This window comes from Penicillium cinerascens, assembly GCF_028974065.1.
Source record: "Penicillium cinerascens strain IBT 15544 chromosome Unknown contig_9_segment0_segment0, whole genome shotgun sequence".
Classification (NCBI taxonomy): Eukaryota; Fungi; Ascomycota; class Eurotiomycetes; order Eurotiales; family Aspergillaceae; genus Penicillium; species Penicillium cinerascens.
In genome coordinates, this window is record NW_026695296.1 from 1928228 (window position 1) to 1951256 (window position 23029).

General features: G+C 52.9%; 10 protein-coding genes across 10 annotated transcripts; 4 read left to right on the forward strand and 6 right to left on the reverse strand.

Moving 5' to 3' along the window:
• Positions 1-437: 437 nt before the first annotated feature.
• Positions 438-2440, forward strand: N7498_007564 (3-oxoacid CoA-transferase; the record flags this gene model as incomplete). The annotated part of the gene is made up of 8 exons (XM_058454626.1): positions 438-714; positions 766-1050; positions 1102-1288; positions 1338-1633; positions 1684-1763; positions 1819-1968; positions 2027-2248; positions 2306-2440. 8 exons carry the CDS (start codon positions 438-440, stop codon positions 2438-2440), a joined length of 1632 nt encoding a protein of 543 aa, XP_058306875.1.
• A 131-nt stretch (positions 2441-2571) lies between these two features.
• Positions 2572-3473, reverse strand: N7498_007565 (uncharacterized protein; the record flags this gene model as incomplete). The annotated part of the gene is made up of 2 exons (XM_058454627.1): positions 2572-3252; positions 3315-3473. 2 exons carry the CDS (start codon positions 3471-3473, stop codon positions 2572-2574), a joined length of 840 nt encoding a protein of 279 aa, XP_058306876.1.
• Positions 3474-3814: 341 nt separating this feature from the next.
• Positions 3815-5733, forward strand: N7498_007566 (uncharacterized protein; the record flags this gene model as incomplete). Its single annotated transcript, XM_058454628.1, has 10 exons — positions 3815-3936; positions 3993-4323; positions 4375-4468; positions 4514-4599; positions 4654-4784; positions 4829-4958; positions 5008-5104; positions 5161-5430; positions 5485-5569; positions 5616-5733. 10 exons carry the CDS (start codon positions 3815-3817, stop codon positions 5731-5733), a joined length of 1464 nt encoding a protein of 487 aa, XP_058306877.1.
• A 232-nt stretch (positions 5734-5965) lies between these two features.
• On the reverse strand, positions 5966-7168 carry N7498_007567 (phosphatidylinositol-specific phospholipase C/glycerophosphodiester phosphodiesterase family protein; the record flags this gene model as incomplete). Its single annotated transcript, XM_058454629.1, has 2 exons — positions 5966-6929; positions 6978-7168. 2 exons carry the CDS (start codon positions 7166-7168, stop codon positions 5966-5968), a joined length of 1155 nt encoding a protein of 384 aa, XP_058306878.1.
• A 433-nt stretch (positions 7169-7601) lies between these two features.
• On the reverse strand, positions 7602-9163 carry N7498_007568 (putative MFS transporter; the record flags this gene model as incomplete). The annotated part of the gene is made up of 4 exons (XM_058454630.1): positions 7602-7991; positions 8040-8181; positions 8231-8704; positions 8763-9163. 4 exons carry the CDS (start codon positions 9161-9163, stop codon positions 7602-7604), a joined length of 1407 nt encoding a protein of 468 aa, XP_058306879.1.
• Positions 9164-11294: 2131 nt separating this feature from the next.
• On the reverse strand, positions 11295-13001 carry N7498_007569 (cytochrome P450; the record flags this gene model as incomplete). The annotated part of the gene is made up of 2 exons (XM_058454631.1): positions 11295-12820; positions 12869-13001. 2 exons carry the CDS (start codon positions 12999-13001, stop codon positions 11295-11297), a joined length of 1659 nt encoding a protein of 552 aa, XP_058306880.1.
• A 708-nt stretch (positions 13002-13709) lies between these two features.
• Positions 13710-15192, forward strand: N7498_007570 (putative cytochrome b5 reductase; the record flags this gene model as incomplete). The annotated part of the gene is made up of 2 exons (XM_058454632.1): positions 13710-13839; positions 13889-15192. The coding sequence occupies 2 exons, from the start codon at positions 13710-13712 to the stop codon at positions 15190-15192; spliced, it is 1434 nt and encodes a 477-aa protein (XP_058306881.1).
• A 773-nt stretch (positions 15193-15965) lies between these two features.
• On the reverse strand, positions 15966-17003 carry N7498_007571 (uncharacterized protein; the record flags this gene model as incomplete). The annotated part of the gene is made up of 1 exon (XM_058454633.1): positions 15966-17003. One exon carries the CDS (start codon positions 17001-17003, stop codon positions 15966-15968), a length of 1038 nt encoding a protein of 345 aa, XP_058306882.1.
• A 1454-nt stretch (positions 17004-18457) lies between these two features.
• On the forward strand, positions 18458-19899 carry N7498_007572 (putative cytochrome P450; the record flags this gene model as incomplete). The annotated part of the gene is made up of 2 exons (XM_058454634.1): positions 18458-18566; positions 18620-19899. 2 exons carry the CDS (start codon positions 18458-18460, stop codon positions 19897-19899), a joined length of 1389 nt encoding a protein of 462 aa, XP_058306883.1.
• A 673-nt stretch (positions 19900-20572) lies between these two features.
• Positions 20573-21382, reverse strand: N7498_007573 (putative allergen; the record flags this gene model as incomplete). The annotated part of the gene is made up of 1 exon (XM_058454635.1): positions 20573-21382. The coding sequence occupies one exon, from the start codon at positions 21380-21382 to the stop codon at positions 20573-20575; it is 810 nt and encodes a 269-aa protein (XP_058306884.1).
• Between the last annotated feature and the right edge of the window lie 1647 nt (positions 21383-23029).

A 23029-nucleotide genomic window follows, 5' to 3' on the forward strand; every position in this document is an offset into this window, starting at 1 on the left:
GAGGCTCAGAGGCTCCGCCTGCGACACTTAACGTCATCACTCTTGGCGACCGGAATGTATATAGCAAGAGTTGCAAGGACCTGCACATGAAAACCTTATGATAATGACTGAAATTACTTCCACTTGAACTGCCCTCTGCGTCCCATTCTCAACAGCAAATTTCATACACGCGTAAAATGGGAGCGCATTCGGAGGCGACTTCGCGGTTGAACCATCTGTCTGATAATTATTAAGCTCAAGATCTTTATTTATTCCATTTCTACATCAAGAGCCGAATACCGTACGACCCAAGTAACCGAAGAAAGCGTACCTGACTCGGAGGGCGGCACCCGCCACTCGGCGCTCAAAAGTAGCTCCGAAGTGTCGTCACCCGGCAAGTAGCTCAGCATTAATATCGAACGCGCCCCATCTTCACACCTTCTTTCGCAGAGCACATAATGGCAGCGTTGCGAGTTACCACGACATCACTCTCGCGCAAGGCGCTCGTGTCGTGCAGACCCCGCATCTATCTCGGTGCTCGCGCCGGTCTGCGCCCGGCACTGGCAACCCCGAAGACACTCTCATACTCATACTCCACTGCACCGGCACAGACTCTTGCGCCGAAGATTGAGAGGGGTGGATCAAAACTGTATAAAGATGCCGACGAGGCGGTTAAGGACGTGAAGAGTGGATCAACGATCTTGAGTTCTGGGTTTGGGCTTTGCGGTGTTGCGGGTGAGTTGCATGATCGATGGATGGGATGGACTCTGCTGACAAGGTGACCAGAAACATTGATCAATGCCATGGGCCGCCGTGGGAAAGACCAATTGCACTCTCTCACGGCAGTTTCGAACAACGCCGGAGCGGCGGGCAAGGGCGGGCTGTCGACGCTGTCTCAGAACGGGCAGTTGAATCGATTGATTCTGTCATACTTGGGCAATAACAAGGCCCTGGAGAAGAAGTACCTATCTGGGAACATCGCCATCGAGCTTTGTCCGCAGGGAACACTGGCTGAACGACTGCGTGCCGGCGGTGCAGGGATCCCGGCATTCTTTACTCCGACCGGAGTTCGTAAGTCTATTCCGCTGCATGACACCGAGCTATATGCTGATATCGACGAAGACACATTTATCCAGGAGGGAAAGATTCCCGTTCGCATGGACGAGGCTGGCAAGGTGTTAGAGTCGGGCAAGCCGCGCGAGACCCGCGAGTTCAACGGCAAGACGTATCTGATGGAGACTGCCTTGACGGGAGACGTGGCAATTCTGCGGGCGTGGAAGGCCGATGAGGCTGGAAATTGTGTTTTCCGGTATGTTTGCCGTGCTTTTATAATTGATTCCAGTTGCTGACGTCGGCAGATACACCACCAAGGCATTTGGTCCGATCATGGCTAAGGCTGCAACTCTGACTATCGTGGAAGCAGAGAATATCGTCCCTATTGGATCGATCGATCCCAATGATGTGGACTTACCCGGTATTTTCGTGGACCGGATTGTTCCTGCCACGGACGAGAAGCACCTTGAGATCAAGAAGCTGCGTGAGAACGAGGGTGCGGGCGAGTCAGCAAAGGGCGAGGCGCAGATCCAGAGAGAGCGCATTGGTCGACGGGCGGCCAAGGAGTTGAAGCAGGGATTTTACGTGAACCTGGGCGTTGGTGAGTGTTGAGAACCGAGTTGAATGTACTGCTCTCTGACAATTTTCAAGGTATCCCCACCCTGGCACCATCCTTTTTGCCAAAGGACGTCAAGGTCTGGATTCAGTCGGAGAATGGAATTCTGGGAATGGTATGTCTCAGGGAATTGAGAATTGAGGTGAGGTTCATATGCTGACTCGATTCAGGGCCCGTATCCCACAGAGGAAGAGGTTGACCCGGATATCATCAACGCCGGCAAAGAGACCGTGACTCTGGTGCCCGGCGCCGCCACGTTTGACAGTACCGAGTCGTTCGGTATGATCCGTGGTGGCCATGTGGATGTGTCGATTCTCGGCGTAAGTGCACCTCCATTCAGTACTTTCTCGTTGCTTTCGTTGCTAACCTATTGTACAGGCCCTGCAAGTGAGCGCCAACGGTGATCTGGCCAACTATATGATCCCGGGCAAGGTCTTCAAGGGCATGGGCGGTGCCATGGACCTGATCTCCAACCCGGACCTGACCAAGATCGTGGTGGCCACCAGCCATGTCGCCAAGGATGGATCCCCCAAGGTCGTGCAGAAGTGTAGCCTGCCGTTGACGGGAGCCAACGTCGTGAGCACGATTATCACTGATTTGGTAAGTCGAATTCTTGAAGTATCCCGTGAATCAGAACGCAGCTGACAGTACTCGTAGTGCGTCTTCCAGGTCGACCGAGCCACTGGCCAGCTCACCTTGACGGAGCTCGCTCCCGGCGTGGAGGTGGAAGAAGTGCGCAGTAAGACAGACGCCAAGTTCAATGTGGCTGAGAACCTGGAGATCATGGAGTAGAGACATAGACACCTTGCACATAGAGAAATTTAAACAAATTGGAACATACAGACTTCAGTCCAATGCAAAACATCGCGATGACATTGCAATCATTCTATCATGATAGTATATACAAATTTCAACTAAGAACTTTACAACTTAGCCTTTCCAGGCGCATATGTCGAGCCGGAGCCTTGGCTAATGGCCTCAACGATAGAATCAACGCTATTCAAAATCCACTCGTTACCCTCATCACTAGCCAACCAGCGGGCACCCTCTTCGCTTTCCACATCACTAGCCCAAGACCCATCCTCGAGAGCCTTACGTAGTCCAAAGACATGCGACGTCACCTGAGGGCCCACGCCAGTTTGCGCGCGCAGACATGCCACGGCAACGATGGACGTCAGCACCCGGCCGGCCGCCGCACCGGTGTCCCGGGCGGGGTCAGAGAGGAGGGACCCGTAGTGGCTGTTCAGGATGACGACCGGCAGATCCGGGTGGGAGTCAGCGAGCTTGTTGTACAGCTTGTTCTCGAAGGGGCGGTAGATGGAGGTCCAGAGGGCGCGGCCACGCTCGCTGATAGCGGAGATGTTCTCGGGGGTTGGGGCGCGGGTGGGGGTGGAAGAGAGTTGGGCGCTGATGGATTCGGGGAGGCTGGCCTTGAAGGCGCCCAGGCAGTTGATTGTGCGAGGGATACCGTTGAAACTGATGCACTTGAGGCCGACTTCGCGCATGAGTTCGGCGGTCTCGACGTGGTTGGGGGATGTGCTGGAGGCCAGTTGGTACAGGGCGGCCAGGGACTCGGGCGAGTTCATGGTCATTGTTGCTGCCGTCTATGAAATCCATTAGCTACTGCGCTTCCGTTGCAATGCTGAGAGGGTTGGCTTCGACTTACAGACAGCGCGAGCCATGAAGGCTGCGAGACATTCTTGGCCTGGGCGGTCTGCGCGATCTTGCGGAAGACCGAAGAGATGTTAGGCGGAGCCGGCACGGTAGACGGACGTGCGGCAGGGGCATTGATCAATGCCTTCAGACTGTTGGAGAGCCTCGACATGGTGTGAGTTGCAGACGAGAAGTGACGAGCATCGAACATTTGAAGACCCGAGGTCCCGGAGTCGGCATCCAAATTTGAACACCGAGACACCGCGACGGTCGGGGCGTCTATGACACGCGTGATACGAAATATACCCTCGCATCACATAAAAAGCCAAGTAAACCTCAAGCAACTCTAAATCCAGGGAACTGCGGGGAAACATGCATGGCAGGTGTCAGCTCGGGCTCAAAACTGTAGCCCGAACTCATGTTTTCTTCGTCCTCCCTGCTCTTGCGTCTGCTGCGTCTGCTGCATCCCTGCTCTTGCGTCTGCTGGATCGCTAGCCTCGTCCATAGTCAATCATGGAACCCAAACCCGAGGGTATCGAAATCGAAGCAGCCAAGACTGGCGAGCTCAATCGCTTTGGCGATCAGCAGCACCAACATAAATTGACGCGCCGCATTCTGCTAAAGCTAGACACGCGGTGAGTATCCTGAGTATTCCGTTCGAAGCCACCCAGCAGTTAACTAATGAAGTCAGGATCCTGCCTACGCTAGCATTGCTTTTTCTATGCTCGTTTCTCGATCGCACGAATGTCGGAAATGCCAAGATCATCGGCCTGGAAAAGGATATCAACATTACCGACCACCAGTACGATATCGGTCTGACGGTGTTCTATCTTTTCTACATCTGCAGCGAGCTGCCGAGCAATCTCATACTCAAGAAGGCATCGCCTAAACTGTGGCTACCGTTCTTGACTATCCTCTGGGGTATTATTACCATGTGCCTGGGATTTGTGAGAAGTTATGGCGGATTTGTTGGTGTGCGGTCTATCTTGGGCATCGCCGAGGGTGGATTGCTACCGGGCATGGTATGTCATCTGGAAATGATCGAATCGGTTCTGAGACCTGACCACGAATAGGTTCTGTACCTGTCGTCTTTTTATAAACGTGGAGATTTGGCTCTGCGCATTGGTCTGTTTTATACAGCAGCTTCTTTGTCCGGAGCTTTTGGTGGTAAGTAGATCACTTGCTCTCAACGACGATCGTTAAACATGTTAGGTCTTCTTGCCCGCGGTCTCGCAGCGATTGCCCCGCGAGGAGGGCTAGAGGGATGGCGATGGATTTTCATTATCGAAGGTCTACTGGTAAGTCAAAGTCACAGTTCATTTTGAAATCCCGTCTTACCATATTATATATAGACCGTCGCCTGCGGTGCACTGAGTTTCTTCCTTCTTCCAAACTCATTGGAGTCGGCATCGTTCTTGACGAGGGAAGAAAAAGACTTTGCACGCGAGAGACTTCTCATGGATAACCCTAGAATGCTCAATGGGTATGTATTCCAGCAGCCCGATCTTCTTATACTAACCGAAACAGGACATTGGCCACCGAGGTGGAGTCATTCAAATGGTCTGAAGTTCGACGAGGTGTCCTGGATGTGCAGTTGTGGCTTTCTGCCACTGCATATTTTGCGATTCTATCCGGATTGTACTCCTTCGGTCTCTTTGTAAGCCAATTCCTTACATGTGGTTAAGACACGGTCTAACAAATCCCAGCTGCCGACAATCATTAAAAGCCTGGATTTTGCCAAAGATGCCAACGAAGTGCAACTTTGGTCGGTCATTCCATATGCCGTTGCAGCTGTCATCACCGGTGAGTACTATGCTAGGATACAATATACTATTTCCAAAATGCTCATACTTTTTTAGTTGTCGTGGCGTTTATTTCGGATCGCCTGCACCTGCGCGGCGTTGTAATGCTCTTCACCCTCCCCATCGCAATCGCCGGCTACGCAGCTATTGCCAACATTGACGACGCACGTGTTCAATACGGCATGACGTTCCTCATGGCTACCGGCCAGTTCGCCAGTGTTCCTTGCATCCTGGTGTGGATGTCCAACAACTCCGCCGGACACTATAAACGGGCAACGACGTCGGCATTGCAGCTGGCAATTGCGAATGCTGGAGGATTTGTAGCTAGTGAGCTATCCTGACTTCTTATCTACCTATATGATATTGACATTGAACCTACAGCCTTCAACTACCCCTCTCGCGACGGGCCGCAGTTCCACCGGGGACACACTATCATCCTTGGCTTACTTGTGTTTGCGTGGTTTATGTGAGTGCATCAATTTCACTCCGATCTTCACGACTAACATTTCCAGGATTCTGTTTAATGTGCTCTATTGCGCCAAGGTTAACCGTGACAAGAGGAACGGAAAGTATGATAAGTATGCAGGGTATAATGATGACCGCAACCCGGATTTCAAGATGGTTCTTTAGGGGTCGAATCGAATGGGGGTTATGACTTTTAATTTGTATATGACATATGGCAGACCCGGTGTCTACATGATTCATGTTGCGTTGCGCATTCCTGTGTACGAGTATGTAAGAGACCGAAAACACGATGATCCTTACAAAGCTATACTGTATTGGGAGTATTTTGAGTCATTCATCATTAAACGTCGAAAGAAATACGAGGTTTGCGAAGCAAGAAATGAATCCAGTGTCAACTTCACCAGCTACGCTGGCTCCAATCCACTTTTGTCGCGCCGTGCAAATCATCCACATTCAGCACGTCCACACCCTCACGAACCAAAGCCCGCCAGACATAATTCCGCAGCCCAACCGGCCATTTCGGCGTGCCCCAGTACCGCACTTTCAACCCTCGCTCGTGCGCAGCACGCACCTGATTCTGAATCTTAGCGAGCTGGCCTTGCGAGAGTCGACTGAGAGGGAGGGAGCCGATGGATTTGTGGAAGTCGACCGAGGCGTAATAGCTATTATGGTCGTTGAATATGGAGCCATCCATTTTGATATCCTTGACGGTGGAGAATGCAGAGTGTGCGAGGACGTCTAGGGGCGCGTCGTAAAATACGTCGCGGTGGGCGGCGTTCATGAGGATGCGGTCGAGAGGAGCGTCGCCCGATGCGACAACTGTAATGGGGCGATTGATTACCTCCGAGCCATTGAAGTAAGTCAAATATCCATTCTCACGCAACGGTTCCAGTTGTTCCATCAAATAAGGCCAGATGAGTTCTCCGTCAGCTTTGAAGTCGACGAGAAGGACAAGAGTCTGCATGGGATCGGTAGCAAAGACGCCCATGAGATCAGTTGCGACTGTTGATCCATTTACAGCCGTGTTGTATTTATGAAGCATCTCCAGCAGAGGGTCGAGATAGAGACTGCGTAGTGTCTGCCCCGGAAGCACGGTGTGAGGTGTATGGCCGACTCGGAGTTCATCTCCGTGCAACCAGACGTCAGCTTCGACGCTGATGCAGCCAGCCGCGAGGGCCGAGAAGAGGGGAACATGGCGCCAGTAATCGTTGTGTGAGTGGCAGGCAACCGGGCTGACGCCGTGGGTTAGCCACTGCGAGAAAAGTGAGGGCCGGTAGTCCGGGAAGAGACGAGTATCGCGAGCATCTGCGAGGAAGGAGAGTAGGCTACCCCAAGTGAAACTGAAGAGATTAAAGAGGCCGCTGTAGATAGTTAGAAGTGTAATGTTGCACAAAATTGAAGGGACATACATAATGAAGACGAGGACATAGAAAGGCCGGAGGATCGCCCTACAAACAAGCGCCTTCCTCGAATAACACCGCGCATCACAACGCGCATGCGAGCACTTCCACAAACGCGATCTCGACTTCATCGAAGATGATTTTCCCGGCTCCGACAGATCCTCAGGGTCGAGGAAAAGGACAACCTCCGGGTCGGACATGGTGTTCTTCATGACGACAATGCCGCCAAGGAAGCTTGATTGGCATTCCTTCGGTCGATCCCTTTATAATTATCGTCTGTTGCCTAGGACATGTTCGTCCCCACGTTTGCAATCGGGCGGATTGGGTAAAGCGGGCCGAGGGGAATTCTGGAGAGAACGCGTCTGCCTACGTGATCCGTGGACGCGGTGTTATGCGGGAGCCTTGATTTAAAGTGCAAGGCTGCGATTTACTCCATAAACTTTGCTCTTTTCAGGGCAGACCCTTCAATTCGATGCATAGGTTTCACATGTATGGTCTTATATTCTCATCGGCTAAAAATACCGGGGTCCCATCTACAATGTAGTGTGACAATGGGGGAAAAACACGCTTTTGTGGGCCTGGCAACGCAACCACCAGGCTGGATTCGTAAACACACTCTGAAAATGCTTGAGCTTAGCGAGCCTCGTCGTCGTCCTCCTGCGCGGTCTGCTTCCGCTTCTCGGCTTCCTTGCCCGCAAAGCTGACCAGCATGCCGAGATCGTAAACGACCTTCAGAATACCCGCAATGATGAAGGAAACTCCGAACATGCCATTCCGAGCCAGAATACCCGTGAGAAGGGGTCCCATGCTCTGACTGGTGGTCTTGACCACGTTGACTGCTCCCATGATGGCCGTGCGCTTGTCGGACGGCAGAGCCGCAGCCAGGAAAGCCGATCGAGGCGCCACGTCCATGTTTTGGGAACAAGCGCGCAGGACCAGGAAGGTTAGTGCCAATGGCAAGCTGTTCGGAACGGAGATCAGGGACAGCGCCACAGCCGAGGGCAAATGGGTAAACACCATGGTCTAAAAACAATCAGCTATGAACTTTGATTGCCTGAAATGATGATTTACCTTCACGTTGCCAATGCGCTTAGCAATCGACGATGCAACCAGCATGGATGCGGCGGAAATGCTGCTGGTCACGAAGAAGATAGTGCCGAGTTCGCCTTCGGGTAGGCTGAACTTGCGGTGGAAGAAATATGTCATCCAGGACCTGGTCCGAGTCAGGAACGAGTTCACCGAAACACGCTTACATGACTTACAGAGATGCCAATCCCGAGGCGAAAGAGTCCAATCCAAACAGAATGAACAGCCGAATGACGAGCGACCACAGGTCCTTCTCAATGGACGCAAACAAGCCCTTCTTCTTAGGGGAGTCCGTCTGCTGAGCTTGAGCAGAGTCTCGCAACAGCGGCCGAGTCTCGTCATTCTGCTGCTCCTGGGCGGGCTCTTCTTTCACATACTCGACCTTGCCGCTCAGTGCCAGTGCGAAAATCAACTTGATCACGCCGACTGCCGCATAGACGAAGAAAATAATCCGGCAGGAGGGGATAAACTCCCATCCGTGCAGAGACTGCAGCGAGGTGAGCACCCAACCACAGATCAGCTGTCCCAAGGCAGTGCCCGCAGTTCCAACTAGCGAGTACCACGCAAACACATCGGGGAGCTTTTCACTTGCCGTAAGATGAGCCAACGTGGACTCCTCAACGGCACGGAAAGGCCCAATCTCATTTCCACTGCGGGGAAGTCCGTGAGCGATAACGGCCACCAAAAGAAAGATCAAGAAACACGTACCTGGGACTGATAACGCCAAAGACAGCCGCAGCCAGCAGAATCCAGTAATTCCCAAACAGCGCGAACACCACGCCACTACCCGCCATCAACACCGAACCCAGGGACAGCACAGCCTTGCGGCCCATGCGATCAGCGAACAGAGTCAAAAAGAAGCTAATCACGACATCTCCGATCAACGTGAGAGTCATGAATAAACCGATACGATCATCGGAAATGCCAATGGCGGACAGGTACGACGCGAGAATGAGCGTGGATCCGCCGTAGGCGAAGAGGCGCACGAAGCGCTGGGCGCAGAGGAACTTGACGTCGCGCGAGGAGTGCCACATGGTGACGAGGCCCAGCTCGTTGAGAGCATTGGCGATGACGCGCGCCGGGCGCGACCGAGACGTAGATTCTACCATGGTGGGTTGATGAGGAAAACGGAGATGAAGCAACGAAGTGAATATATCCGAACCCGAAGTTCGGAGATATTAGTGCCTCGTAATAGCGCCCCCCACATGGCGGTGAGGGTGCGCTGCACCGGTAGGCCCATTTTCAGCGGTAGGCCCAATTCCATGCTATTCAGCTAATTATCACTGCGCTGGATTCGGATCTAGGTAAAAAAGGTCGCCTGCTTCTTCTCCTGCCCTCGCTGCTTCTATAGATGCCTCACTCTCCTGGGTAGGCTGTTTTGGTGGCGGTTTACCATAGACCTTCGTGTGTAGTTTATCCAGCCGCTTCTTCTCCTGAATAGCCTCTTTTGCCTTCCTATCCATAATTGACCGATTAGCATCGCGAACGCTAAGGATACCAGTGTGCCCGAGTGGTTTAATATGCCGCTTAGTATAATTCCGTCGTAGAGGGGCGCGAGCGGCTGTCATTTGGCTGATTATGTCGTTCGAGAGAGCTGCCCGTTCCGCGATGACCTTATTGTGCTGGAAGATGCGTAGTAGGCCTCGCCGTTGCTTCGGGGTGAGGTTTTCTATCTTCGATAGCTTCCTATGGTTCTTTTCGAGAGCCTGGATGCTCTTTGGAGGTGTATTCTCGACGCTTAAGGATGTAGGCGGCGGTGATAGTGTCTGTTCCCTATACGTACGGAGATCAGGCGCTAAAAGCACTGGTAGCTCTAGCTGGCTATTAGTAAGCTTCTCGATGATATACGTGCTATTTAGTGGCTAAATGCTACGTTCTTTAAAGGATTCACGAATAATCTATGCGTTGAATGCTCGTCGTCGTATATCTGCGATATATCGTAGGAAATTAGCCTTTCCGATAGGCTCACCCGCGAGGAACGCGAGGTTATTATTCTCTCTTCGGAAGTGCTGCTTATAGCTTAAAAAGGGCTTTCCATTAAGCGATTAATAGAGGTGCGTTGAATGAGGTTCGAAAGCAAAGTAGATAAGCTAATAATCCTCGTATCTCTATAGAAACTCCTTCGTGAAGTAGGCACTATAGCCATCGAATAATAAGATACGTTTCTCCCATTTTAACGTACGACTAATCGTCGCCTTGTGGAAGTATTGAAGCCATTCAATAGCTAATTTATTAGAGATCCAGCCATTTAGAGACATAGCCGTAAGCGTCCGCGGTGGAGGAGCTTCGCTGCTATGATACTAAGTCTCTATATACGTCGAGCCCTTAAAGATAAATAGTGGATCTATCTACTAACTATTAGTAGCGATACATTCGACGGCGGTAATAGTTTCGCCACATTTAGCTTCGCAGAGATCAGGGATAGGCATCATACGGCCACCGATTACCGTCTACGCTTTACCTCGACTGGGTTAGAAGCTATATTCATCAACGTTATATATCAACCGTGGCGCTACATTTTTAACGACGTTCCCCTATCGAGAATACTAGAGTTCTAGTATTCCGCTATCCTCTACCTAGATCCGCTTATACTCCTTCGTTCTTTGCTTTACCGAGGCAAGATCAAGGCCTTGAGGAAGTCGTTTAATAAAGCGATACACCCATGTACTGCCTAGCTTGGGTTCGACACCCGCACGCTTTAGCGAGAGATTCGCTATCTCCTCTACTAGCGCAGGCGTCACTGGGAGATAGCGATCACGCATATCACATATCCAGTGAGTCAAAGCTTCCTCCTGATAGTCTTGAAGAGCCTTATTAACCGGTTTCTGGGCAGTGCGAGCCAGTTTACCCCGTCGGACGCGTCCCCGCAGCACGTAATACGAAACACCATATTCCTTGGCGATCTTCGACAAATTCGGCTTTTTTTGGGCATAGGCGGCTTCGCAGGCCTCGATTACACGAGATTCCGGAATTTCGGGCTGGTTAGGCATGGTGGTGGCTGGTTATGATGAAAAACGATGGATAATGGAAAATTTGGGCCTACCGCTGAAAATGGGCCTACCGGTGCAGCGCACCCTCACCGCCAGGTGGGGGGCGCTATTACGAGGCACTAATAGTGGAACCCGCTAGGCAGCGCCATGTGCGCCACTTGATTGGGTGAAATTGCTTGGCTATGAATGTCATTTCTTGTATTCCGTATACTATAATTACAATTGACTAGTGGATAGAGACTTTTTTTTCTCACGCCTCCGTCCTGGGCGGCCACTTCACGCGGCGTTCAGCGCGCACGTACAAGTTGTTCGGGCGGATGAGCTGGAACATGGGGTCGTACTCGACGGCCCCTTCATTCTCCTTGGTGAACTTGTACCGGTACACCAACTTGGGCAGGAAGACCTTGACTTCCTGCAGAGCAAAGTTGAAGCCGATGCACATACGCGGGCCGGCCGCGAAGGGCATGTACGCGCCCTTGTGGCGGTTCTTGACCTGTTCCGTGTCCCAGCGATCGGGGTCAAACCGCGCGGGATTGTCCCACACGGCTGGGTTGTTGTGGATGTGGTGCAGGGCTGGAATGACGATTGCATCCTGCGGCAGTTTGTACCCGCCGGGCAAGATCATGTCGACTTTGGCTGTGCGGGCGGGCTGGTAGGAGGGGTTGTGGCGGCGCTGGGTCTCTTTGATGAAGTGATCCATCAAGGTGAGCTTGTCGGTGAGGTCAGCGGTGAGTTGGGTGTCCGCGTCGATGTCGTGGTCGATCAATTCTTGCAGGAGACGCTCCTGCATGCCTTCGTAGTTGACGAGAGAGTAAAGCAGCCAGGACAGCAGCGAGCTGGTGGTGGTGAAGCCGGCGCCGGTGGCCACGACTAAGGCGGACATCAAACTTGCCTTGGGCAACTTTTCGCCCTTGTTGTCGGTTGCACGAATAGCGTAGTCGATCATGTTGGATGCCTGCAAAGCTGCATCCTGCAGAGGAAGATCCTCAATGCCACCCCGAGCCGCATTCTGAATCGACTCCTCGACCATCTCCGCAATCCGCCATCTAGCATCGCGTAGGCGCTGGGGATCACCGAACGGCAGCTTGGCATACCAGTTTCCACGAGCGGTCACTTTCTTGTTCAGCTCTAACGACTCGGCAATACGATACACCAGCTCGTGAAGTGGAGTATCAGGCGAGGTAAAGTGCTTGAAGTCAATTCCCAGGACCAGCTTGCCCACGGCCTGCGAGCCCAGCTTCAGCATGTATTGGTACACATTCCAAGCCTCTTCTTGCGCATCCAGCTGGTCAAACACCTGGAAAGCATCCTCGACCGTCTCCTGCATAGTCGGCGCATAATGGCGTACTGCCTTGGGTCCTAACGCCGGCGGCAGGAATTTGTGCGCAGCGCGCCATTCGGGGGTATCTGTATCACCCAGGAACACACCTGCTTCCTTGTTCTTAATAGGGTACAAGGGGTGAGCCTCGTTGATCTTTTTGGTGAAGAAGTCCGACTCGGCAAAGACGATCGTTGACAAGAGCGGATCGTTGGTGTGGTATATCGTGCGGCCCATGTTGGTGGTTTGGATGATGGGGCCATATTGTTCGAACAGGCGCTGATGGTTACCCAGATGATCGGGATAGATCTCGAAGAAGTTTCCTACGAAAGGAAGACCTTTCGGGCCGGGGATCTCTCGAACTGCCTTGCCATCTATCGTGATCGCGACGGGGCTCTCGTTGGCGAGAACCTCTGATACGGTGAGCAATGTTGAGTCCTCAGATTGGAAGGCAATGCCTTGATGCTGTTAGTATTTAAAGGCGAGGGAAAGCTTGAGGTACTCACCAGTAGGCTCAACAATGGCAAAATGACCGGCAATCAAATGTTGAAGCCCTTCAGAGTCAAGTGATGAATCCATCTCGACATCCCGAGCTGATGCGCTGGGTTCTCCCAGCAAATAAAATTGTTTAATAGCCATTGCGATGTAAGATGCCAATGACAGAAATTACTCCAGACCAGTGACGGAGGGACTATATTATTTATAGCGGCATAGCAAAATCTGGAAACCGACACAAATCCCTTGGAGCTATTCTTTTCCAGTCCAACCCAACACCGACCCACGCCTTATCGAAACAACGCAGACGGAACGCATAATTCACTCGAATTTTCATTAGCGAACGTTCGATTCGCGACAGACCGGGCAGCCCGATTGCCTGCCGAGGCACTTTCCATCTTTACGATCGCGGCTCCACCGCGCGTTTCCCTTCACAGTTACGATCAGCACGCCAGACCCGCTGTTCTCGGTATCGGCAGTGACAAACCTTCCCGCTTGGGCTGAAAAGGAAAGACAATGTCCCTGTTTTTCGGGTTCGCGGTTTATCGGCATCGGGTTCTATGTGCCGTAGAGGATATGCGCCCGTCCCGTCCTTTGGTCTCGCTGCTGCAGGTCTCGACCTTTGTTGTACGGGACCATTTCCGAGGCATAACTTGAGATTTCCTTGGAAAGCGAAAGGGGCAATGCGTTTTATGCATGGAAGTTGTCCGATTTGGTATCGGAGGGTTCTTGTTGGCTGTTCTTTTTATCGGTGGAGTGTCTGGTAGATGGTCCCGACTTTGTATTTATTTTAATTGTCGCTTTCGCAGTTTGCCGTGTGTATTATTTTACAATCCATACTATTCGAGCACAATGGCAGTCCCAGAGACGAAAGAGCTCAAGGCTCAATGGAAGGGCGATATTGAGCTGCCCGAGTATACCATGAAGGATGTGGCTGCACACAACACGAAGACCGATTTGTGGATTGTGATTCACGGACAAGGTAAATCGCTTCTACCAGAGCATTAAGATTGATTGGCTAACGGTAGCAGTATTCGATATCACGGAATATCTCCAAGATCACCCTGGAGGTGCTGACGTTCTCGTTGAAACGGCTGGAACTGATGCCACCGCTGCCTACGAGGATGTCGGACATTCAGAGGATGCGCGCGAGATCATGCAGCCGTACCTGGTCGGTGTTCTCAAGGATGCTCAGCAGTATCTCCGCCCCAAGGCAGTCCGTGTTGTATCACAGAAAGCGCCGGAGGAGAGCAAAGCATCATCTTCACTGCGAACCACTGGAATCGTGGCCGGTGCGCTGGTCACGATGCTCCCAGTGATCTACATCTCCACCCGAGGAAACGTCCACGGCTGGAATGGCATGGGTCTTTCACAGCTGCTTCCCCGTCAACTGAAGGGTCTACGCTTACCGCACGGTGGCTTTGTGAATGGTTTCCTGGCAGCCAGCGCCGTCGCTGGCACGATTGGTGTAATGGTAGCCAAGCAGGCCAGCCGATTCACCAAGATCGACTCCGGTTTCATGCGATACCCGCCTCGCATCAAGACCAAAAAGGTCGTTCGCATTGACCCGCATCTTACTCGCGGCTTCCTCGAGCCCCAAAATTACCAGCGCATCCCCCTGGTCGAAAAGGATCAGCTATCGTCCAACACATTCCGCTTCGTCTTTGCTCTGCCCGATGCCAAGAGCGTTCTCGGCCTGCCCATCGGCCAGCACGTCGCCATCAGAGCCGTCGTCGACGGTACCACTGTGACAAGATCCTACACACCAACCTCCAACAACCTTGACCGTGGACGCATCGAGCTGGTCGTGAAATGCTACCCGGACGGACTTCTCAGCGGGTGCTACCTGGCCGGCCTCTCGATCGGCGACGAAGTCGAATTCCGCGGCCCCAAAGGCGCCATGCGCTATAGCAACGGACTCTGCCGCAAGATCGGTATGGTGGCCGGCGGCACAGGCATCACACCAATGTACCAAGTGATCCGGGCAATTTGCGAGAACGAAACCGACACGACCGAAATCAGCCTAATCTATGCCAACCGCTCCGAGTCAGACATTCTGCTCCGCGAAGAGCTGGAGACGTTCGCCCGACGCTACCCCAAGAACTTCAAGCTGTGGTACATGCTGGACAGCGCACCAGAGGGCTGGGCCTACGGGACAGGATACGTGGACCAGACCGTCCTGTCAAAGCACTTACCAGCGCACTCATCAGACACGAAGATTTTCCTGTGTGGGCCACCGGGCATGGTGAACGCAACCAAGAAAAACTTGGCAGCGCTTGGCTTCCGGAAGCCCGGGACGGTATCGAAGATGAGCGATGAGATCTTCTGTTTCTAGCGTACTTCCCAGAAAGGAAAGAGCCGAGGCAATATATCAGATTTCCAAGCTATAGTTAATTTTTGTTGTACGGTGGGCCGTTTCTTATCAATTGTAGAGAGATGAACAAATCACAGTCGCTGCAAAACCCATGAGGGAAGCCGTTCGAACGCTATCCCTGAAGCGTTCGTGTCCGACGCCCAACAGAAATTGTGCCGAGTCTCGGGCGCTCCGAGTGCCTCTTTAACACCGAAACACTCCACTTGGCCGGTTCCCGAAGGGATGCCGAGACTACGGTGCCATTTTATACAGGGCTAAGATAGGGTGCGATAAGGAGATGCTTTGAGCCGAGGTTCATTTTCGAAGAATGGAAATAGAATCTGGAACGCGAGAATACGAAGGGGCTCAAAGTGTGGACCTAGGAAGGAAATTGAAACCCTGCGGTTTTTCAAGTCTGCCGCGAGAGAAACTTTGACATTGAGAAGAGTTAGAGCTTGACGTCTCGTCGTGGTTATCAATTGCCGCGCAAACACAAGCAAGTTTCGAAGAATCGCTGGTGCTATAAAAGTAGTCTGTAGATTGTTTATTTAGACTATCTGGTAGTAAAATGGTGCACCTTTTATAGGTTACCTGTGACTGCCTTGCCGCCAGAATTGGCAGGCTCATGGCCACATGTAACACAAGAAGCTCATATTCATCGACTTTACGGCTTGCGCCGTGCTGCGATACGTTCAAGTTGTAGACTCTCTATCAGCGCCTGCAGACGGCCATAGCTATCTACGATGCAATAGTCATCATCGATTCTGACTACGACTGAGAATGTACTGCTGTCGCTCTGATCCCCACGTTGGCAACACTATCGACAACGGTGCGGGTTGCTTTTCTCCTTCTTGCCAAACGTCTGGATCGAGAGTGCGAATTTTAGCGCAATGTGGCAACCGGAGTCCGTTGTCCTCTGGAATCCCTTCCTCTTCCAGTCTCTCGATAGCGCGAAGATGCTCAGGATTCGCTGCTTGACGAAGCAAAGTCCAAAATTCTGCGTCGGACACTTGCCACAACACCTTATCATCCATAGACCCTGCCTCTACCAGTTCGCCTATCACCCGGCCCGTCCGCTGACACATGTCGATGTGGGCCGGACTTGACCAGACATCTTTGTCAGTAGTGATGTATGCGCGAGAAAGAATCAGCGCTACATAGGGATCGTCCAGAACCAGCAGACGGCGGGTCGCTGTAGCACTGGGAAACGCCTTCAGTGAGCCGACCACCCTTCTGGCGTCTTCCAAGGCAAGCTTGCCGAAGCTGACGGCGTCGCGTAAAGCATAGTCTAGGCGATCGGCACACAGTTGAGGGGATGGCATCTCCACTAAAGGGAACAGTTCTTCTTCGAAAACGTTCTGGTTGATCCCATGTCTGGCGAGGATGTCCGGCAGCCGCGTCATCTCAAGATACCGTGTCTTGTGTACCTCGTGATAGCTTCCTTCCCCAGGCTTGGAGAGGGCGTGATCCATGACGTGACTCAGGGTGGTATGAGAGATGTCATGGAGAAGAGCAGCGACTTGTTCTTCAATCGTGGCACCAACTCTTCGCACGAGTATAAATGCACCGACCGAATGTTCGAGCCGTGTGACTCGCGGTGTCAGGCCTAAGATTCCAGTGACTCCATACTGGCAGATGCCTTGCAGTCGCTGCATCTCCGGGCTTTGCAGAAGCTCTACGAGAACTGGCTCATAGACCAGTTCCTCTCCGTATATTTCATCTCGGATCAAGATGCTATGATTCTCGATGAGTTGGTGTGTCTGGAGGACGCCGGCACTGGTAGGAGATGACATCTCTGTTGGACCAACATGTATTGACAGAAGCAACCGAAGCAGGATGATTGGGAAAAGTATGTGCGCGGGAGACAGGTTGAGGAATCGCCAGCGCCATTGAGTCATACAGCAAATGGGATACGGGCTTGGCGTTCGAGGCTTTTCACATGTGCGTTGCCTATAGCTTGCTGTCCCGGATTCCGGTCCGCGGGCTAAGACCATTTGAGGCGGAGCCGCAGATGACCCTGGCGACTGCCCTATACACCTGCGACGTCATGAGGCAGCAGATATTCCGAGATTCCGGTCGAAAGTGGATCTCCCGTCCGCCCGCCCGCCGCACACCGGTACATTTGGCCCAACGCCGACAACCCAGATTGTCCTTTTATTGACTTCGGTCTCACACACAAAGGCGCAGGGCGCTAAGGATCGATTACTCGTGCGAAGCAGTCGTTCAGTGCCGAGGCTCACGGTGCCTGTCGCGCTTTAGCAGCGGCCACATCTGGCAGGCCCCACCCGAGTGCGCTCCTGGCTAAAAATGGCACAAAGAACTGTCAACACGGGTACATTCATGGTTTTCTAAACAGAGAGATGACTGGACACGAGAATCAATTCTCTGGGCGAGTGGATAGAGCTCGGCGGCTTCAAACTATCCACACAGCCGAAGGGGATCATAGGGTATGGATATGGGTATGGTTTCGGAATGTCGAGAGCTCGATCCCTAACCCCCGCAGGTCACGATCTACCCTGTCTTGGTGCTGCACCATGATCAATCCACCCAGTCCACCCTGGAGGGGTTTGGGACCTCTCGGCCATCGTGATGTCAATCTTCCCAGCCACGGACCCACCGAGCTTCCAGTAACAGCCACTCAGACCATCCTTGATTTGGGATTTGTTATGATCCACTCTGCCAATCACCTCCCCCGCGATCCTCAGCACAATACAACGTTGCACAGAACTAGGGGGGATTTGGAAACCAGGGAAACAAGGGGGGCGGTCAAGATGCGTCGGGACGGATGGAGCAACCGCGTTGCAGCTCAAAAATCTGCAGCAGTTGGCGGCTGACAATTGTAATGAACCCCATTGCCCGCGATGGTTGCACTACCGCCCGTAGTGCGGCAGGTCTCTCCATATGGAACCCCAGCTGGCTGCAGATGGGCTCCAGATACTCTGCCCGTCCGCCAATCAGGGCTCGATCAGCCCCCCCAAATCTGCGCTATTACATCGCGATCGTGCCGATCTCTTCAGCTAGACCGGACCTGTGTCGAACGATGGAGACTCGACAGGCGCCATGCTCCTGGGCCCAATGAGCGGGCTCGATGAGATCTGTCAATCGGGTGGCCAGCTGAAGATTGGCTAACACCTGAAAGCTCTTTTTAGCTGCTTCCCCCCCGCCTCCTGTGCGACAGCTAGCTCTCTGAATTCTTTTCTTCCCTCTGCTTGCTTTGTTTGTACAATATCGTGATACCCCCCTCGCTATGCCTACTGAAATCCCTTCGCCGCCCGGTATTCCCCTACTGGGCAATATATTCGACGTCAACCCCAACGATACGTGGAGCTCGTTGAACAAGCTGGCCGCCCAGTATGGTGAGTTGCTCGTTCGGGGTGGTGTTGAGTCACTCAACTAATGACTGATATAGGCCCCATTTTCAAGATCAGCGTGCTGGGTCACCAGATCGTCTTTATTGGCAACGTCGCTCTCCTGGAAGAGATTTGCGACCAGACCCGATTCCGAAAGTGTGTGACGGGCCCTGTGGTGGAGATCCGATATGCAGTTCACGACAGCCTGTTCACTGCGTACGATGATGAAAAGAGCTGGGGCATCGCCCACCGCATTATGTATCCGCAGGTCACCCAGGAAGCGACCGATGCCATGTTTAACGACATGGCCGAGGTCATTCCGGACCTGACCAAGAAATGGAGCGCAAGCCCCAAGCAGCGAGTGAAGGCATCCGACGACCTGGATCTGATTTTGTTGGCATCCTGCATGAAGTGCTTCTTCAACCAGCGCGTTCACGTCTTAGAAAAGGGTGAAGATGCCACCAATGGCTGGGCCATGGTGCAGGGTTGGGAAGGTGCTACAATGGAGGCGCTGAAGCGTCCTACTCGCCCGAAGGTGCTCAACTGGTTGTACCAGAGCCGATTCTCTAGCCTGACCAAGACTATGCGCTCGTACGCCAAGGATATCGTCGACAGCCGCAAGAACAATCCCGAACAAGCCCGCAAGGACATGCTGGATGCGATCCTCAACGGGGTCGACCCCGAGAGCGGCGAGAAGCTGAAGGACTCCCAGGTGCTCGACGAGATCATCACCATCTTTATTGGCGCCGCCACCGCCGCCAACCTCCTTTCCTATGCTATCTACTACCTGATCAAGAACCCCGAAGCCCACGGGAAGGCGTGCGAGGAGATCGACTCCATCGTGGGAGATGGTCCCATCGATCTTGCGCACCTGAAGCAGCTGCAGTACGTCGAAGCCTGCCTCCGCGAAACCATCCGCCTGTCCGCCACAGCTCCCGGCTTCAACATCGAGTCCATCCCTTCCGACAACAAGGCGCCCGTCCTGCTCGGCGGCGGTGAGTATCAAATTCCGCACAACCAGCCCATGATCGCCATTCTCAACGCCGTCAACCGAGACAAGTCCGTCTTCGGCGAAGACTCCGAAGAGTTCCGACCAGAGCGCGTAATTGGCGAGAAGTGGAACCAGCTGCCCGCTGCCGCAAAGAAGGGCTTCGGCAACGGCAAGCGCGAGTGCACCGGCAAGCTCTGGGCGTGGCAGTGGTCGTTCTTCACTCTGGCGAGCATCATCAAGGAGAACACGTTTGAGTTTGACGACAAGAACTACCAGCTGCATGCCAACGGCGCGTTCAGTATTAAGCCGCTGGACTTTTGGATTCTCATGAGCCCTCGCCAGAAATAAGGGATGGGTTGATTTTCTGTTCGGACTGGTTGCTAGCGGATACAACTGTCGGTAATGATTTTGTCTACAGCTTATGATGAAGAATGAAGGTCTCGAAATGAGGCAAATTGATAAGTTTCTGCTTAATGAAGTTGTATGATCAAAATGGGAACTATCGAACGACGTATGGTCTCTTTCCTTGAAACCACCAACACTGGCTTTGGGTACACGGTGAATTTGGAACACAACGCCAAAGCACGACGTAAGCTACCTTGAAGTGCCACCATTCTGAAACAAAGAAAAACATGAACCAGCGTTATTCTTAGACCTCAAAGACGAAAAAGTGCCTCTGTGATCCCACAATGACGAGTTCGCCGCACTAGCACGAAAAGGGCAAGTCATGGCGGACACCCATAGTATGCAATCATGCGGTCATGCACGCCACGTCGACACCTGAGGGCAGTAAATTCTTCATACTCAATTGATTACTCAAATAATCGAATAGAAAAGAAAATAATTCGAACCAGTCTGAAATTGATAAAAGGGTAAAACCACAAAAAAAGGACCAGCCTATGATTCCTATATGAACATAGAAAGTAAAAATCCGCAACCGTAACAGGTGGGGTATAGGCCGAATCCTCTCAACCTCAGCCAGAAAAAAAGCAAGTCTATATCTAAACCACTCGTCCACATTTTAGCCGCTGTAGTCAATGGTCACAGCCAGACGAACACCGTTGCCGGAGTCGAGGTTACCACCGATACCACCGACGGCAGCCTCAGCCGAAGTGTAAGCGTTGTTGACAGAAGCAGCGTTGGCAGTGATAGAAGAGCAAGTGCCACCGATAGCATCGCAGATCTCCATACCCTGAACGGGAAGACCGGCGTTCTGGGCCTGGATGGCCGAGACGTCAAAGCCAGACCAGCCGTTGTTGGTGGTGGAGCCGAAGTCGAACTCACCCCAGGTGGAGGCGTAGCCACCGTCGGAATCAGTGGGAATGGTGGAGCCCTCGGCGGCGGCCCAGCCACCCTGGGAGTCATCGTCGAAGGCGATGTAGACGGTAGAGCCGGGGGAGAGAGTGAAGGTCTTGCAGGCGTTACCGTACCAGCCGTTCATCGTGCCGTCGGAGCCGTACTTGTTCCAGATGGCGACGGTCCAGTCGTCGGTGTTGGAGCCCTGGAACTGCGCGACGAACTTGTACTGGCTGGCCTCATCGGCGGAGACCTCGATGATGTTGGAGCCGTAGGGGCTGCCGACGTTGCCAGAGTAGGTCACGGATGATCCGGAGGAGCCAGTGACGCCGCCGAAGCCGGCGGTGGAGGCAGCACCGGAAGGAAGGTCAGTCCAGGCAGAGTCGGAGCCTGAAGAAGAGGAAGAAGAAGCGTAATAAGAGGTGGTGGTGGTGGCGGTGGCCTGGCGGCGCTCAAAGCCTTGGGGGCGAGGAGAAGCAGCAAAGGTGCTGGTAGTGAGGGCTGCGAGCAGCAGAATAGACTGAGTGAGCTGCATTTTTGAGGGATTGACTCGGTGGAAGACCGTAAAAGAGAGAGAGAGAGAGAGTGTAGTCAATATGAAAAGAGTGTGTCGGAAGGAATGACAGGAGTAACAAGAAACTTGTTGAACTATAAAGGAGTGTAGTTCTTTGAAGCGAGAGTGATATGACGGAAGAAAGACCGAAAGGGAGACGTAGGAGATTTAAATAACTTCACACCAGCAGACTCTGACGGTCCCACCACGAGCGCCAACAAGGGAAGCCATTCACGAGCCATCGTGCCTGGTACCTGGAGGACGACATCCATGGGAAAGCCGGCTTGGAACCGGCGGTGGGGACTGCACATACGTCAAGGGCGGCGAATTGGGGAACAGAAGAAGCCTTGCCCTCGTCCGGAGTGTGCCCTAGGCCATTGTTCCAGAAGGGCCGCCGTGGATTGACGTGTGGCCTGCTGGGGCCGGTGGATTCCACACATGAAATAAAAGTGCGACTATTGGCGATCAGATCGGGGGAGATGCAATCCACGGGTCCATTGTTGGTGGGGCTGGACTGTGATTAGTGTCGAGTGCAAGTACACACGACGAGTAGAATGCAGGAGAGAACATGATTCGCGTCCCAGACCGTTGAAGTGGGACTCTTCCTTGACCTGGGAACGGCCAGTAGTGGACGGTCAGGGGGGCCGCACCGGTACCCAGGTTGAGGCCTAGATTCGAAAGATAACTTTGTTCTCCCCACTTTCTTGGCTTGGAGACAATGGGCCCTTGGTTTGCAAGGCCGGTCATTGTATGAGGACGACGTTGATCGGGGCGCATGAAACACGAGTTCAAGCTGACCACGGCCAAGCCCCATTGTACGTGGGAACAACATTTTAAGTGAACTGGCTAGAATGGGTCAAGGTCGACTACAAAATTAAGTGGACGTAGGTCGGTGGGGTTGCGTTGTCGGCAATGGAGCCGGCGATCCGGTCGTTCGCCGGAGACTAGTGTGAATCGGACTGGTTCTAGGCCCGAGTGGACTTGGCAGTGAACTCCACATGCCCTGCTACCTTCTAAATATAACCGAATAGATCTTGGTATCAAGGCAATGAAACGTACAAAGCGCTACAAGGAGAAGCCCCTGAGGCACAAAAACACGATAATTCTGCTCGGTTTCAAGTTCGTCGCGTGTCCCGTGGATTTTGTGATGTGGGGCTCAGGGCAAGCGAAAAGCATCATGATTGGACGGTAATCTCCCGACGGTGGATACAATTCCTGAAATACCAGCCAATGATGTTACTTACAGATGCCTTGGCAGGGCATGCGTGTCTCTCCTCCAATCATATGCATTGTATGCCACGCAGTTTAATGAGCACGAAGCGCAACCAGGGAACCGCGTGGTTCCTGACCCCATCGACTCCCAAGCCCGAGTCCAAGTCGCACTGTGCGAGTCTGGGTATTCAATGGCCATCAATGACCACAACACCTCGGTCTTGGACGAGGTATGACACCTGCCAATACCATGATGGCATCTTGGCAACTCCTCTTGGCCTCGTCTTTGATCTCCGGTCCGAATACAAACCATCGGTCTAGACAAAGGCGGTGGATACCCGAATGGGAAACCCACCCAACAGGAGCGGCCGCCGTTTATTCCTGTGAAAGCCCTGTTCGTTCGGCTCCGAACCCACT